We start from the raw sequence: 13,870 nt of genomic DNA, 5'->3' as shown, positions 1-13,870 counted from the left end.
CGCTCTAGAGCCTCCTTAATCCAGTCCAGGATTTGACATTCCCAGGCAGCACTCGGCTGGCCAGCTTCCCCTTCCTCTCACCCTGAGTGGGTACTTCTCTGGGGCCTTGGCTTATTGTGGGAAGGGTCTTCTCTTAGACCCCCAACTTGTACAGGGGACCCAGGCTTCGCTTTCTGTCCCCCTTGACCTTCAAGGCCATCATAACCTAAGTTCGAATGTCATAGGATGGTACATGCCCTTGGGACCAGTGTGGCCTGTGGGCCCAGTGAGCTCTGGGGATTCCAGTTTCCCTGTCCCTTTTGACCTGGTACTCTTGAGAAGCTGGAGGGATATTTTTATCTGGCTTTTGGGGCTGACCTTATTGGAGATTACGAGAAACAGGAAGTCCAGGCCACTTCTCCGAGCAGGGTGGGGGGAGCAGTGGGCGTGGCAGGGGACAGAGGGTGAGAGGGAGGTCTGTGCTCGGCATGGAGTAGCCGGCCGACGCTGTGATCAGGGCAGGAGCTGGTGGCCAAGTGCAGCATCCGGGCAAGAGCAGCAGAGAGAGTCTGGAATCCAGCTGACCCCGTGGGGGCGGCCCGCAGAGAGAGGGCACTTGAGTGGGGTCTGCCGAGATTCAACCCACATGGAGTCGCAGATCCTGGGCCCAGGGGCTTTCCTAGGAATCTCCTCTCTGGGTCCCAGCCGGGGGCAGGACCTGGGCAGTTGGAGGAGGTAACAGAGCAGGTTCATCAGGACACCTGGCTGCCACACAGCCATCACCGGTCCGACCTTACCCTCGCCGACCAGGCTCAGCTCTCGAGTTTGGCCAGGTCTCACCTGGCCCAGAATGTCTCCCCCGCCTCCCTCCCCTCGGCCTGGCTTCAGGTGCCCTTGATCGTAGGCCGCTCAGCGGACGCAGCAGGGCCATCGGCCTGGCACGGAGGGTCCGTGTTCTGTGTCTGACAGCAAGTGGGCCTGAGGACCGTTCCTGGGGTTGGGGGGGGGAACGTACACCTGTTTAATCCCATAGAGTGGGAGGCATGTGGGTTTGGGAAAGGCCGCTGGGTCCTAGCGCAGCTCCACCCCCACTGCAGGTACAGCGTGGCTGTGGCCTTCTCTGGCCTTCTTAGCACCTTGTGTTAGAGACAAGGCCACCTCGGGTGGCGAGGTGTCATCTGCAGGATACAGCCTCGCGGGCGTCCTGTGTGATGAGCCGGGCCGTGGGAACCGGCCCTGCATGGCACGAACATTTGACACACGCCTACTCTGCCGAGGCGACGCCCCTTGTCACCTGTGTGGCCTTGGGGCTGACCCTTCCCTCCTCGAGCTCAGTTTCCCCATCTGTGAAGCGGGCAGCAATTCTCACTCCCCGGCACTGAGGAGGAGCTGAACTGATGGGAGAGATGAGTCACTGCCAGCTGAGTTGGGAAGTTCGGGGCCGTGTTACCAAGATGCACGTCTCGCCCTCCAGCCGGAGAGGACGTGAGAAAGGGTGCAAGGTCCGGAAGGAGGCCGGGTGGTTCCGAGTTGGACTAGGGCGTCAGCTAGCTCCCGCATCTCTGACCTCTGCGGGGGAGCAGGGGAGACAGCTCTGTGTGTGATTGTGTATGCGTGTGTGTGTCGGGGCTGGGATGCGGGGAGGGTGTGAACCCACACTCGATCAGCGGGGCACAGGAGGAAGAGCAGGCTGCACGGGGCAGCTTTCTCGGAAACCTGTTCTGTTTCTTAAATGTCAGAGTGAGCAGATGGTGTGTCTGAGTTTTATTAATCATGGACTCACAGAGCTGGAAGGCCTGGGGGATCATTTAGTCTGAGCGTCCTACCGAGGAGGAGACTGAAGGCCAGAGAAGGCCACAGCCACGCTGCACCTGCAGTGGGGGTGGAGCTGCGCTAGGACCCAGCAGCCTTTCCCAAGCCCACATGCCTCCCACTCTATGGAATTAAACAGGTGTATGTTCCCCCCGCCCCGCCGCAACCCCAGGAACAGGCATCCTGCCTCCCAACCAAAATCTGAAGCAGAGCTGATTCTGGGATAATCCACCCCCACAAACAACCGGAAATCCTGTCTTTGAGACACAGGGGTCAGGACTGTGGTCACCAACTGAGAATGCTCTGGCCTTGTTGCTCTGTTTAGCTCAGCACAAACTGGCGTTTGCCAGGTGCTGTCAGGAGACTGATGGTCGTGACGCCGGGGGGAGCCGGCCACCCGTGCCCGGTTTGTTGGTGGTCCTGCTGGATGTGCGTCCGTATCCAAGTTCATCCAAAGCCACATAACTTCTCCCAACCCCAGCTCTTGAGTGATGCTGTTTCCTCCCCCGTGGCAGCTGTTGAAATGGACTGTGTGTAACACAGGGCACCCGGAAGTTCACCTCACATGATGTTATGAAATTGAAACCACCGTTTAAACCCCAGTGGGCAGAAAGGCTCTTTTGTCCTGCCTTTCCCAAATGCGTCCTACAGCCGTTCCACTTAGCCATGAGATGGCTCCAGTCGGGGCCGCAGCCTTGGTTGTAAGACGACAGTGTAGGTGGAGTTAAATCATACTAGAGTGTTAATGACTGATAGCCGGGGTACTTTTTTTCAGAGCAGGTTTTGTTTAGGTTAGAGAGAAAGAGGATTGGAGAAAAGGCCCCGAGGCACTGACGTCGCCCACCTCTAACATACGGGCCCCTCCCTCCTTTTTCCTGTATGACACTGCGGCATCACTAGATTCCTTTCCTTATGACCCTATTTCCTGAATCCCAAGCTCATCCCCACTTTGGAACCATCAGCCTCAGAGAATCAGAGGCAGCTGGAAGACCACAGCACCCCATTCAGCCCCTCTAATTTTTTTTTTTTTTTGCAGTACGCGGGCCTCTCACTGCTGTGGCCTCTCCCGTTGCGGAGCACAGGCTCCGGACGCGCAGGCTCAGCGGCCACGGCCCACGGGCCCAGCCGCTCCGCAGCATGTGGGATCCTCCCGGACCGGGGCACGAACCCGCGTCCCCTGCATCGGCAGGCGGACTCCCATCCACTGCGCCACCAGGGAAGCCCAGCCCCTCTAATTTTTTATATGGTAAAATTGGGGCCAAGAGAGAGCATTTGTTTGCGTGAGGCCAACGGTAGCGCTAAGTCTAAAGGTCCGGTCACTGAGCGCCCTGGCTGGATCCTTTCTGGCTGCACCAAGCTGCTTGCCTGGGGATCTCGGGGCATCTTAGTTCCCTGACCAGAGATGGAACCCAGGCCCTCGGCAGCGAAAGAGCGGAATCCTAACCACTGGACCTCCAGGGAATTCTCTCAGCTGGATCCTTTATGCAACATCAATGGCTCTCAACCAGGGCAATTGTTATACCCCTGCGGGGGGTGGAATTTGGCCATGTCTGGGGACCTTTTCCTTGTCATAGCTGGGCTGTGCCCCTGGCATCCCATGGGTGGAGGCCAGGGCTGAACAGCCTGCAATGCGCAGGGCAGCCCCCACAAGAAAGAATGATCTGGCCCCAATGTCAGTTGTGCCGCATGCGTGCTTTGAAAACGACCGAAAGAGGAGCTGTTCTCCGGGGAGAATCTCTCTTGTTGGGGACGTGGCAGGAGTCTCGTCAGTTCAGGCATGACCCCTCGGAGGATGAAGAAGGGGCAGCTCAGGGCTTGGGGGACGGCAGAGAGATGGTGGGCAAGGGAGGTGCAGGGGGAAAAGAAGTGGGAGGGCCCACCGGGATTTCTTTGCAAGGTACAGGTAGAGAAGAATGAAAGGGGGGCCAGGGCTCCCCCACTCCAACTCTGTCCTACTGAAAGCTGTGCCCGGCGTGAAGAGAAGCAGGCAGGAAGCCACCTCTTAAGAACGGCATCGTGTTGGCCAGAGGGCTACACAGACCTGAAGCAGTCAGGCCCAGGGGGTAGACAGGCAGATCTGTGTGTCATCCACCAACGGCTAATTACGTCCCGGCAGTGACTCCTTGCTCGGCAGACGCCAGCAGCAGGCAGTGGGGAGAACTGTTCACAAATGCCTTTTTCCCTCGCACAGGCTTTTCGCCTGGTCCCTGGGTCCCTGGTGGGCAGGCACCGGTGGGGAGAAGAAAGCCTTGTCAGCCTGCCTCCAGGCAGCTGAGCAGGATGGCGGCTGGAGTAGGATCTGAGAGGGCAGGCCACACAGGGGCTGTCGCCGTGTCCACAGAAGGTGCCGCCGCGCCTGACCCCCGCGTTTTCCCTCCCCAGCCCCCGGAGACCTTCCTCCGTGCCTTTCCACAGACGCTTGCCAGCTCTGTACTTGCTGGCTCTGCACGCAGCAAGACGTTGACAACCAGAGCTGTCTGAGATTATGAAAAGACTGAGGGCTGCCAGCATCCCGGGGTGGTGGCGCGGGGGCGAGGACAGGCGGGGGGTCCCCCCGCAGGGAGGAGCTGTGTGGCCCGGCAGTCCCAGACGCAGTCTCAGTCTGATTTCTCTGGCATCCGTGCAGCCCACGGGGAGGCAGCGCTTTGGCGACATCATGGCGTATGTCTTGTAAAACCATTATTGTAGAGAGTTCCCAAATCCTGAGCTGGCCCGGCATCCGGCTCCAGCGGCGGCCTCGACCTGGAGGTCAGGCATGCGGTTCTGTGTGTAGGCAGCAACGTGCGGTGTGCTCGTTTTTGTCTCCTTGCTTGGCTTTTCATTAAAAAGGGGGTTTGGGGCTTCCCTGGTGGCGCAGTGGTTGAGAGTCCACCTGCCGATGCAGGGGACGCGGGATCGTGCCCCGGTCCGGGAAGATCCCATGTGCCGCGGAGCGGCTGGGCCCGTGAGCCATGGCCGCTGAGCCTGCGCGTCCGGAGCCTGTGCTCCGCAACGGGAGAGGCCACAGCAGTGAGAAGCCCGCGTACCGCAAAAAAAAAAAAAGGGGGGGTTTAAGCCCCTTTGCCAGCTCCTGCTGAAGAGAGTTGAGGGGGCCACCAGAGAGAGCAGTGTAAAATGCAGGGTCTGGATGGCAATCGGATTTTCCTCTTACTGGCTGTATGACCTTGGGCAAGTCACTTGACTTCTCTGGACCTCAGTTTGCTCATCTGAAAAATGAGGGTCATGAAAGATTTATTTTTAGTGTGAGGATGATCTAAGATAATGTATTTAGAGCATCCAGTGCAATGCTGGTCATTAAGTAAATCCGTAAAGGAGATCTCTTGGGATGTATGTGCAAGTAACATTAGCTGCTGTAACAAAGAGCCCCGGGTAGCTCAGTGGCTCATCACGCTAGAAGCTGCCTTCTATACACACTCCCCAGTGGAAATATATTTCTTAATCATGTGCCACTGTACTATATAATTGGTGGGGGCCCATGCAGGGGCCTCTGCTCTCAACAACAGTTGGGGGCGTGATGGAGGCGCTGTGTCTCCTGTACATGGGTTCAAGGTCATCCTGGGAGCTGACATCTGGTGGGCAGACCCAGAAGGGGAACGTGGAGGCGGCGAGTGATTACTTCCACTGCGTTCCCTTGGCCAGAATGTGGTCATCTGGCCCCACACATCTGCGTGGGAGGCTGAGAAATGTAGTCTGGGTCTGAGCCGAAGAGAGAAGGGAAACAGGTTTGGTGAAAAGCCGGCCACCAGGCTTCTTATTTGTTGTTGTTACCCTGGGCCTCGTGGGGCTGGCTGAGATGCTCACGGCCAGCAGAGCCCTCAGTTTATAGGTTGATTGGGCAAGGCTGGCTGGCTGGCTCTTCCCCAGGCAAATTACCATACTCGATGATCTCCTGTAGCCCAGGCCGCTGCCCAAACCCCAGCCCACAAACGTGTGTCACCGGCGGGGGAGACAAGAGGGCAGGCAGGTCATCGGAAAGGAGGGTTGACATCAGCTTCACGGAGTGCAGGTGCCCTGAGTGCACACCTGCCCGTGGGCCCGGCACACTTCATCTTCCTTCCCAGCCCTTGCTACAGGCCTGAAGGAGAGATTGACCCAGCTGGCCCAAGGCCCATGGCATCCCGCCTTGGACAAGGCCCAGGGCCTCCCTGGGTTGGCAGGACAGAGGGCATTCCATTTTCACAGAAGTGACAGGATGTATGAGTTTCCTGTGACTGCTGTAACAAAGTACCCCCAACTGGGTGGCTTGAAACATCAGAAATTTATTCTCTCGCAGTTCTGGAGGCCAGAAATCTGAAGTCAAGGTGTCAGCAGGGCCACCATCCTCCCTATAGCGGCCGTAGGGGAGGGTCCTTCCCGTCTCTTCCAGCTCCTGGGGGCTCCAAGTATCCTCGGCTTATGGCTGCTTCCCTCCAACCTCTGCCTCCGTCTTTACACGGCATTTTCCCTTGTGTCTTCTCTTCTGTCTGCTTCTCTTTTTATAAGGTTACTTGCCATTGGTTTTAGGGCGCACCCTGATGACTCAGGATGATGTCAACTCGAGGTCCTTAACTTAATTACACCTGCACAGACTCCTTTTCTTTCTTTCTTTCTTTAAAAAATATTTATTTATTTATTTGGTTGCACCGGGTCCTGGTTGCAGCTCGTGAGCTCCTTAGTTGTGGCACGTGGGCTCCTTAGTTGCGGCATGCACGTGGGATCTAGTTCCCTGACCAGGGATCGAACCCGGGCCCCCTGCATTGGGAGTGTGGCGTCTCAACCACTGTGCCACCAGGGAAGTCCCTAGACTCCTTTTCCAGTTAAGGTCCAATTCATGGTTCCAGGTGGACATATACTTTGGCGGGCCACCATTAGCCCATCATGCCAGGACAGGTGGACAAGGCCGTGGGCAGCCTGGGAGCACTCCCTGGGTGGGGAGCCTGGAGCCACTGGCAGAGGAAAGCAGAAGTAAACACACCAGGCCAAGATGGAAACAAAACCTGGGTTTGCAGACATCCCCTTGACGGGGCAGAAGTTCTCCCTTTCTCTTTCAAGCTCAGACTTGCTTCTCTTGAGACAGAACTTTCACTCATGTCCACTCACCTAAGGACCAGAGCTGGACGGAGGGAGAAAGCGGGTGTGTCTACTCCCTGGGTGCCCTTGGGTGAGTGGCTTCACCTCCTGGGTCCTCTGCGTCCTCGTGTGCAGATCGGGGTGATGGTCATTGTAGGTCTGCCCCGTGGGGTGGGGGCAGGTTCCAGATAAGATAAAGCCCTTAGCAAAGCGAGTAGCGTGGCTGTCCTGAGGCCCTGCCCGTGGTAACTGCTATTATTGCTATTATCACTATTATCCCAAACACAGTCATTTACAGCTCTATTTATGGAGTCCTTATTCTGTGCCAGGCACCAGAGTGGTTACACACCCGCATCTTCCTGGAACGCAGGGCTGATTTCATCCCATTTTCCAGGTGAGGCAACTGAGGCATTTTCAAATGGTGATGTCACTGCCTGGGGGCACACGGTGGGTGGGGGGCCCAGCCAGAATTTGAACTCTGGTATGTCCGACTCCAAGCTGATGGTTACGAACGTGGACTCTGGAACCAGCTCAGCTTCAAATCCCGGCTCTGCCCTTTCCTGGCTGTGTGTCCTTGGGCAAGATGCTTGGCCTCTCTGGGCCTCATCTAGAAAATGGAACTCCTAAGGGTGACCTTGAACACAGTTGTCATGAGGATCTAATGAGCTCTCTGTGAAGAGCGCTCAGAACAGCAATCAGCTGGCATGATTATCCCAGGGAGGGAAATGGAGGGGGCAGACCTAAAGGGGCATTTCAGCTTAGTCACGTGGCCTCCCAGCCTCCCCTCGCCTTCTTTCCCTGGAATCCTTGGGGAGCAGTGCCCCCTCCAGAAAGGTGAGGTCGCAGCCTGGCCTGGGCCGCCACCAGAGTGCCAGTGGGCACACAGAGGCACTGGGCTCTCCCGCTCAGAGCCGGGCACTACACCGCTGCACATCCAGACCCAGTCTGCGGCCTCAGTGTTTGCAGCACGTGCTGGGAGGCTATTTTTACTGCATTCAGCTGACGCTCTTGGCCGGCTAGGCTGTCTCTGTGCTGTGGCAACGGCAGGCCCGCTAGAGGGAGTCTGGGGCCCCTCCATTTTGAAGGTGCAGCCGGGGAGAGGGGGAAGGAGGGCCTCCCCCCCCCCGCATCTTGGCTGGGGGGGTGTCTGGTGAGCTCCACGCGGCTTCCAAGAAGCAGCCCGCCCGCAGCTTGTTTCCCATTGAGACATGAAGCGCTTTTCTTTCCTCTTCTTTCCACTGGGCCCAGGACAGGCCCAGAGCTTCCCTCTCACCCTGGGTTGGCTGGCAGCGTGGGCAGGGGTCTCTCAGGGAGGTGGGCATGAGTTTGCCCTTCAGTGGCATCGATTGCTGCCTTTCTTCTATAAATGCCCGACTCCTCCCCAGAGGTGTGAGCCGGGAGAGCAGGAGGGTATTGCCGTGACCAGGCTCTGGGAGAGAAACGGGGATGGAGAGAGGCAACCCGTCCTTGCAGATGATCCCGCGGAACTGAAATCCCCAGAAGAGTGCTGTCCTTCTCACCTTGGGCACCTGGCAGCTGGTCCACGTGTGGGCCCAGACTGGCTGCCCCTCTGCCTCTAGCCAGGCCATAGGCACCGTCCGAGGAGGGGCGAGTCCCCTGGAAATGAATGGCCTTAGTGATGGGTTCCAAAAATGACAGCCAAGCCACAAGGGCCGGTGGGAAAGGAAAAATCCTTCCAGCTCCCCGTTCAGCCACGTTATGGCAAACAACTGAGCCATTCAGTGGCGAGGCAGCCCGTTAAGCAGGCTGCTTGGCATGGCGGGGGTGCTTTATACTTTTCAGCTGTTTTGGCATCAGGTCGGGAGCTGTGGTGCAGCCACCCTCCCATGGTAGGTTTCATATTTTCCTCCGTTATAAACGTCCCTGTCACCAGGAAATGTCAATAACCTACTCTGAGCCACCCAGACGCAGGGCCAAAGGAGACTTAGGGTATCGCTCGAATCTCACAGCTCACCTCCTGCCCCAGGGAGTGGCTAAAAGCAATTAGGGCTTGGCCTGAGCATTTTGAGATAATTTGATGCAGGCCTTCAACTACTTATTGGGGGGGAGATGTTTGCCTTTTGACCGGGAAGCAAAGATAAACGGGTGCTGGCCTGCCAGTGTGGGGTCTCCTATTCCCTCTCTCCCTTTTTTTAAAAAATTAATTTATCTTATCTATTTTTGGCTGCATTGGGTCTTCGTTGTTGCGCGTGGGCTCTCTCTAGTTGCCGTGAGCGCAGGGCTTCTCATCGCCGTGGCTTCTCTTGTTGTGGACAACGGGCTCTAGGTGCGGGGGCTTCAGTAGTTGTGGTGCGTGGGCTCAGTAGTTGTGGCGCACGGGCTTAGTTGCTTCGTGGCACGTGGGGATCTTCCCGGACCAGGGCTTGAACTCGTGTGCGCTGCAATGACAGGCGGATTCTTAGCCACTGCGCCACCCGGGAAGTCCTGTTCTCTCTGCCCCCTCCCCCTCTTCTGCTCACCCACCACCAGCCAGCCAGGCCCGGGAGCTCTCCAAGGCTTCACCGTGCCTCTCCTCCCACAGTTTCAGTCTCCCCTGGAGTGGCTGTCTCCAGGGGGCCTTGTATAGAAGCCAAGCCATTAGAACTCAAGACTAAAGACCCCTTCTGCCATCCCCAGTCTGGGCGCATTCTCCACAGGTGGCTCCCAGCAGGCAAGCTTCTTTCTGGTACCATCTTCTCTACTATAGCAGGGGAAGGGGGGCACCCAGCAGATTGGGGGAGCATCCCTCCCTCTGTACCCTGCCTGTGATTGGCCCATAATTACAGGTTTATTGCCTGTACAGCTATTGTGTAATGACATGTTTGCAAATTAATTTTTATGGCTTCTGCCATTAGCATATACAGTAGAGGAAGGTTTAGTATTAATTACTACTGTTGTTCGTGTAATCCCGGAGAATTAAAAACCAATAAAAGAATGACAACAGAAACTGATAGGTTAGGATCTTTGAAAAATAGTTCTCTTTTCCCCCAAGTAGAATCAGAGATTTTCCGAGCTTATGAGGAGTCAGGGGGGGTGGGCAGCTGCTCGCCTGGGCTGTCCGTTGTGCGCCTTGGTGCCCCCCCCACCGACTCCCAGAAGGGCACAGATGATCAAATATGTGGGTGGGAGGCGAAGGCGGGCTGGGAAACGGACGCTGGTCCGGGGTCGGGCGGGCAGGTGCTGGACCCCGACCCCGCCGTGCCAGGCCGTTGTCTCCCTCGCAGGGCCGCAGGCGGCGGCGGGCGCAGGAGGAGGCGCGAGGAGTGCTGAGCGCGCCGCCACGCAGCCCCGGAAACAAAGGGCCGCCGCCGCCGAGGGCCGGGCGTGACCTCCGGGGTCAGCGCGGGGCGGAGCGGCCAGATGCTGGCGGCGGGCGCCGGCGGCCCCGAGCGGCCCGTTTCCTCCGGGTCAGCAGCCCCAGCGCCCTCCCGGGTGCCCGCGCGCGCTCGGCCGCCCGCGGGGAGGGGGCGCCAGGCGGGGCGCCGCGGGGGCTGGGGGATTCAAAGATGCTCCTCGCACCCCCGGCGGCCCAGCGGGCGGAGTAGGCAGCCGCCTGCGCGCTGCACCCACCCAGACGTTGGTGGCGGCGGGGAGGAGCGCCACCCCTCCCTTGGCTCCGAGCGCTCCGCCCAGCCCATTTAAGATATTCTTGCAGGGTGGGCGTGGGGGGGGGTGAGTGGCAGAGAGGGGTCGGAAGGCACGCGGAGTCCGCCCACCTCCTCCAGTTTGCCCTCTAGAGTATCATATTCCAGGAGTGCAATTGTCACCCGAAGCCGCCGCGTTTAGTAGGGACCCCCGGGGCTGCCTCTGGGGACCCCTGATTTACGCAGCGGCTGGAAAGCGTTGGCGGGAACCCAAGCCTGTCGTGGCCGCGGTGACCTGCGGTGCGTACCTGCAGGCTCAGGTCTGTTCCACAGACAAAGGTGATTGTATCTGGGGTCAAAAGGTGACCCCTTAGTGTTACGAAGTCGCGATTCCGGTTGGTTGTGCCACTGAGGGACCGGCCCTTCATAAGGTAAAAGGGCTTGAAAATAAATTGTCACATCAAGAGGCAGCTTTGCAGCGTGCGTTTAAGTGTGTGTGCGGGCGTGGGGAAATGGGTCCTGTCTCTTTAAAATCGCTGGGCTGGACAACGAGCGCACAGGATGTGGTTTGGCGGCAGGGTTTTTCCCCCTTCGATTTGGGGAATTATCACATGGGGCCTTCGTGAGCTGGTGTGAAAGGGAGGCGGGTGGGGAGGAGGGATACAGGCTCCACACTCGCTCACACACACTCTGTGCAGTTGGTCGTTTTCTTCAACCAAATTAGCCAGGGCTCTCGTTACTATGGTGCAGCCGGGGTTGCAGAAGCCCCAGTAATAGCATTTATTAGGTCTATTTGCCTGGAAGCATGCCTTCCCGGATCTGATAATGCAGCAGTTCAGGGAGAGTGTGGGAGATGGTATCAAGCATTTGATTACACTTGGAACAGGGATTTTTGAGGGCTGGGGGGGTGAGAGGAAAAGAAGGAGAGAAGGCAGCCGCTGTCCTTAGGAGCTCACCCTGGGCCGGGCCGGTGTGTTTCTGCAGCCCCGTGTGGGTTTCACAAAAGGCGGGCCAGAGCTCCCGGAGCACGACTTGGGGACCCTTCTCCCAGGCCCCGGCGGCGGGTGAACTCCCAGCTCCCGCAGCTGTCAGACGTGGGTGGGGAGGGAGGGAGGAGGGGCGGGCGGGCGGGCGGCCAGAGCGCGGAGTTGGGCAGCCGGAGGGGGGACCGGCGGCGCCCGCAGCCGCCCACAGTTTGCAAACGGCCCCCGCTTCGGGGCAGAGGGGAGCACCCCGCCGCCAGCAGCATCACTCTCCCCGCGTTGGCAGAGGGGAACCCGGCTCTCTGCGCCCCGATCCCGGTCCGCGTGGATATGCTGCCCGGCGCGGCAGCCGCGCGGGGGGAAGCTCGCAAGTGAAACTATTATTATCGCCCTGCGAAGCATGGAGCTCTTGGAAGATGCCGCGTAGAGACGGAAGGAGCCGCCGCCGCCTGCAGCCGCCAGCCGCTGCGCCCCTACCCTTTCGCTTTCATTAGGGGAGACAAATTTGCTGTCAGGCAGCCAGCTTTCCAATTTACCGATAATGATTCTTGCATGAAAATTGATCGAGGGGCTCTCCACCGCCGTGCGCTGTCGCCTGCCCGTTCTCCTGCTCCTTCTGCTCGGGCGCCCGAGCCCCCGCGAGTTCTTTCTCCTCCTTCCCCCACCCCTGCTCTCTGAGTCAGTGGTGGGACGCCGGGCCAGGGAGATAACCAAAAAAAAAAAAAAAGGGGGGGGGGGTTGGTGGCGAGAGGGGGAGGGGAGCCGGCCTGCTTTCTCCTGCCGGGGACTTGTTTGCAATCGCTGCCTCTTATTTACGAGAAGAAATCTCCCCCTCGGTACTTCTTGGCTGTTTGGGTATTAATTTTCTCCTCTCTCCTCCCCGCTCGCCCCCTCCTCTTCTCCCCCCCCCCCCCCCCTCCTCACCCAGTAGCTAAGGGGAAACGAAAACAAAGCCGATTTCTCCTTGGCAACAAGAGATACCCCCTCCCGCCGACCCCCCTTCCTTCTTCCTTCTGGTTCTGAACGTGAAACCCTGTTGGAAACAGGTCTCTTGACCCTCGCCCTTGACATTCAAATGGCTGAATGGAGGAGAGATTGCTACTCGCACGTCTTGGGGGCTGCTTTTTTCTCTATCTTTTTTTCTTTCATATGAGTAATCCCTGAAGATCTTAACCCCCCAATTTCCTCACCCTCACCTCCCCCCTTTATTTTTCTTGCGCTCCTCTCCGCTCTCCCGCCTGCTTCCCTCCGCCGTGCGCCCCCCTCCTTTTTTTATTTGCATCTCAAGTCCAAAAGGCAGAAAATACACACGCGGCGAAGACACCGGGCAGCCGTGGAGGCTCCGGCCCGTCCTTGGTCGTCAATTACCTCATTGTGGATCTGCCAGGGCCAAGGTGGCCGAAACTGCCCGGGCGCTGGCCGGAGAGAGAGCCTTTTGATCATTTTAGGGAGGGGAAAAAAAAAAAAAAAGACTGATTTTTTTTTTTTTTTTCCCGTCGCTGTCCGGATCGCTCTTCTGCCTTTATTTTATTGTTTTGGGCATTTTTGAGCGCCGTGCCTCGGACGGCGCTTTTTGTCTCCTCGCTGGGTTTTAATTTTTTTTTTTCCTTCTTCATCCCTCTCTGGCCACTATGGAATTCTAATCTGAATCATGTTTGGATTGAAGCCGCCTCTGTATTACTTACCAGGTAAGCGAGCTCTGTGCGCCTCCCTGGGTCCCGCGCGGCGCCGGCGCGCCCCGGATCCCCAACCTAACTTACCCCTCCAGACCCCTCCCCCCACCCCGGCCTGGGTCGGGGCGGTGGGTCCGCCGAGCCCCCAGCAGACCGGCGGGCGCGCGCGGCCCCGGCCGCTCCCGCTGCGGTCCAGCCGGCGGTGTGTGCGCTACGTGCGGCGGGGAGCGCCCACCCGGCCCGCCGCCCCCGCTGCGCCGCCGCCGGGGGTTGCGCGTCTCGCTCCTTTTGTCTGCCTGCCCGGAGCCGGCTCCGGGGCGGCGGCGCAGCGAGCGGCCGGGGCAGTCGAGCCTTCCAAGGTGAATTAAGCACCGGGTGTGAAGTTACTTTCCCGCAGGCCGCCCTGATCGGGTAGCATGCGCCTCCCCGCCCCCAGTCCCCGGGATTATTTTCCTCTCCCTCCAGCCAGCCCCTTGCGCGGTCTCCGCGCGAGCGTGGCGCGCACGCCCCCCGCCCCCCTTCCTGCCTGGGATTCCCTGGAAGGTTTTGTGCCTGCGGAGGTCGGAGGAGGGGGCCGGGGGAAGCTCTGGAGGGTGGTTGGCGTGGCTTCCTGTTTCCCTAACCTTCCTGCGCGCTGACAGCAGCCTGCCCTGTAACTTTCTGTTTCGGGGCAAGTCGCACTTGCAGCCCAAAGGGGAGGGGGGTGACAGCGGGAGGTTTGGGGGGCCCCTCTTGTGTTGACCTTATTTGCACTTTGAAACCTTAAAAATAATTACATGTAGGCTAAAGG

General features: G+C 58.6%; 1 protein-coding gene across 4 annotated transcripts in view; it reads left to right on the top strand.

Moving 5' to 3' along the window:
• Nucleotides 1–13,870, top strand: part of GSE1 (Gse1 coiled-coil protein) — a 417,101-nt gene that overhangs the window by 296,907 nt on the left and 106,324 nt on the right. Inside the window, exon 1 of one of the 4 annotated variants that reach the window (XM_027119075.1) lies at nucleotides 11,909–13,095. The exons of 2 other annotated variants lie outside the window; for them this stretch is intronic. In XM_027119075.1, coding sequence (XP_026974876.1) covers nucleotides 13,059–13,095 — 37 coding nt within the window. In that variant the 5' untranslated portion in view covers nucleotides 11,909–13,058. Of the gene's footprint in view, nucleotides 1–11,908; nucleotides 13,096–13,870 lie in introns of those variants that run through there. One more of the 4 variants, XM_027119078.1, reaches the window with a different exon arrangement.

The sequence above is a fragment of the Aethalodelphis obliquidens genome, unplaced genomic scaffold (genome assembly GCF_003676395.1).
Source record: "Aethalodelphis obliquidens isolate GAN/ISIS:26980383/991018 unplaced genomic scaffold, ASM367639v1 scaffold20, whole genome shotgun sequence".
Lineage (NCBI taxonomy): Eukaryota > Metazoa > Chordata > Mammalia > Artiodactyla > Delphinidae > Aethalodelphis > Aethalodelphis obliquidens.
This window is presented reverse-complemented; position numbering and strand designations above follow the sequence as displayed.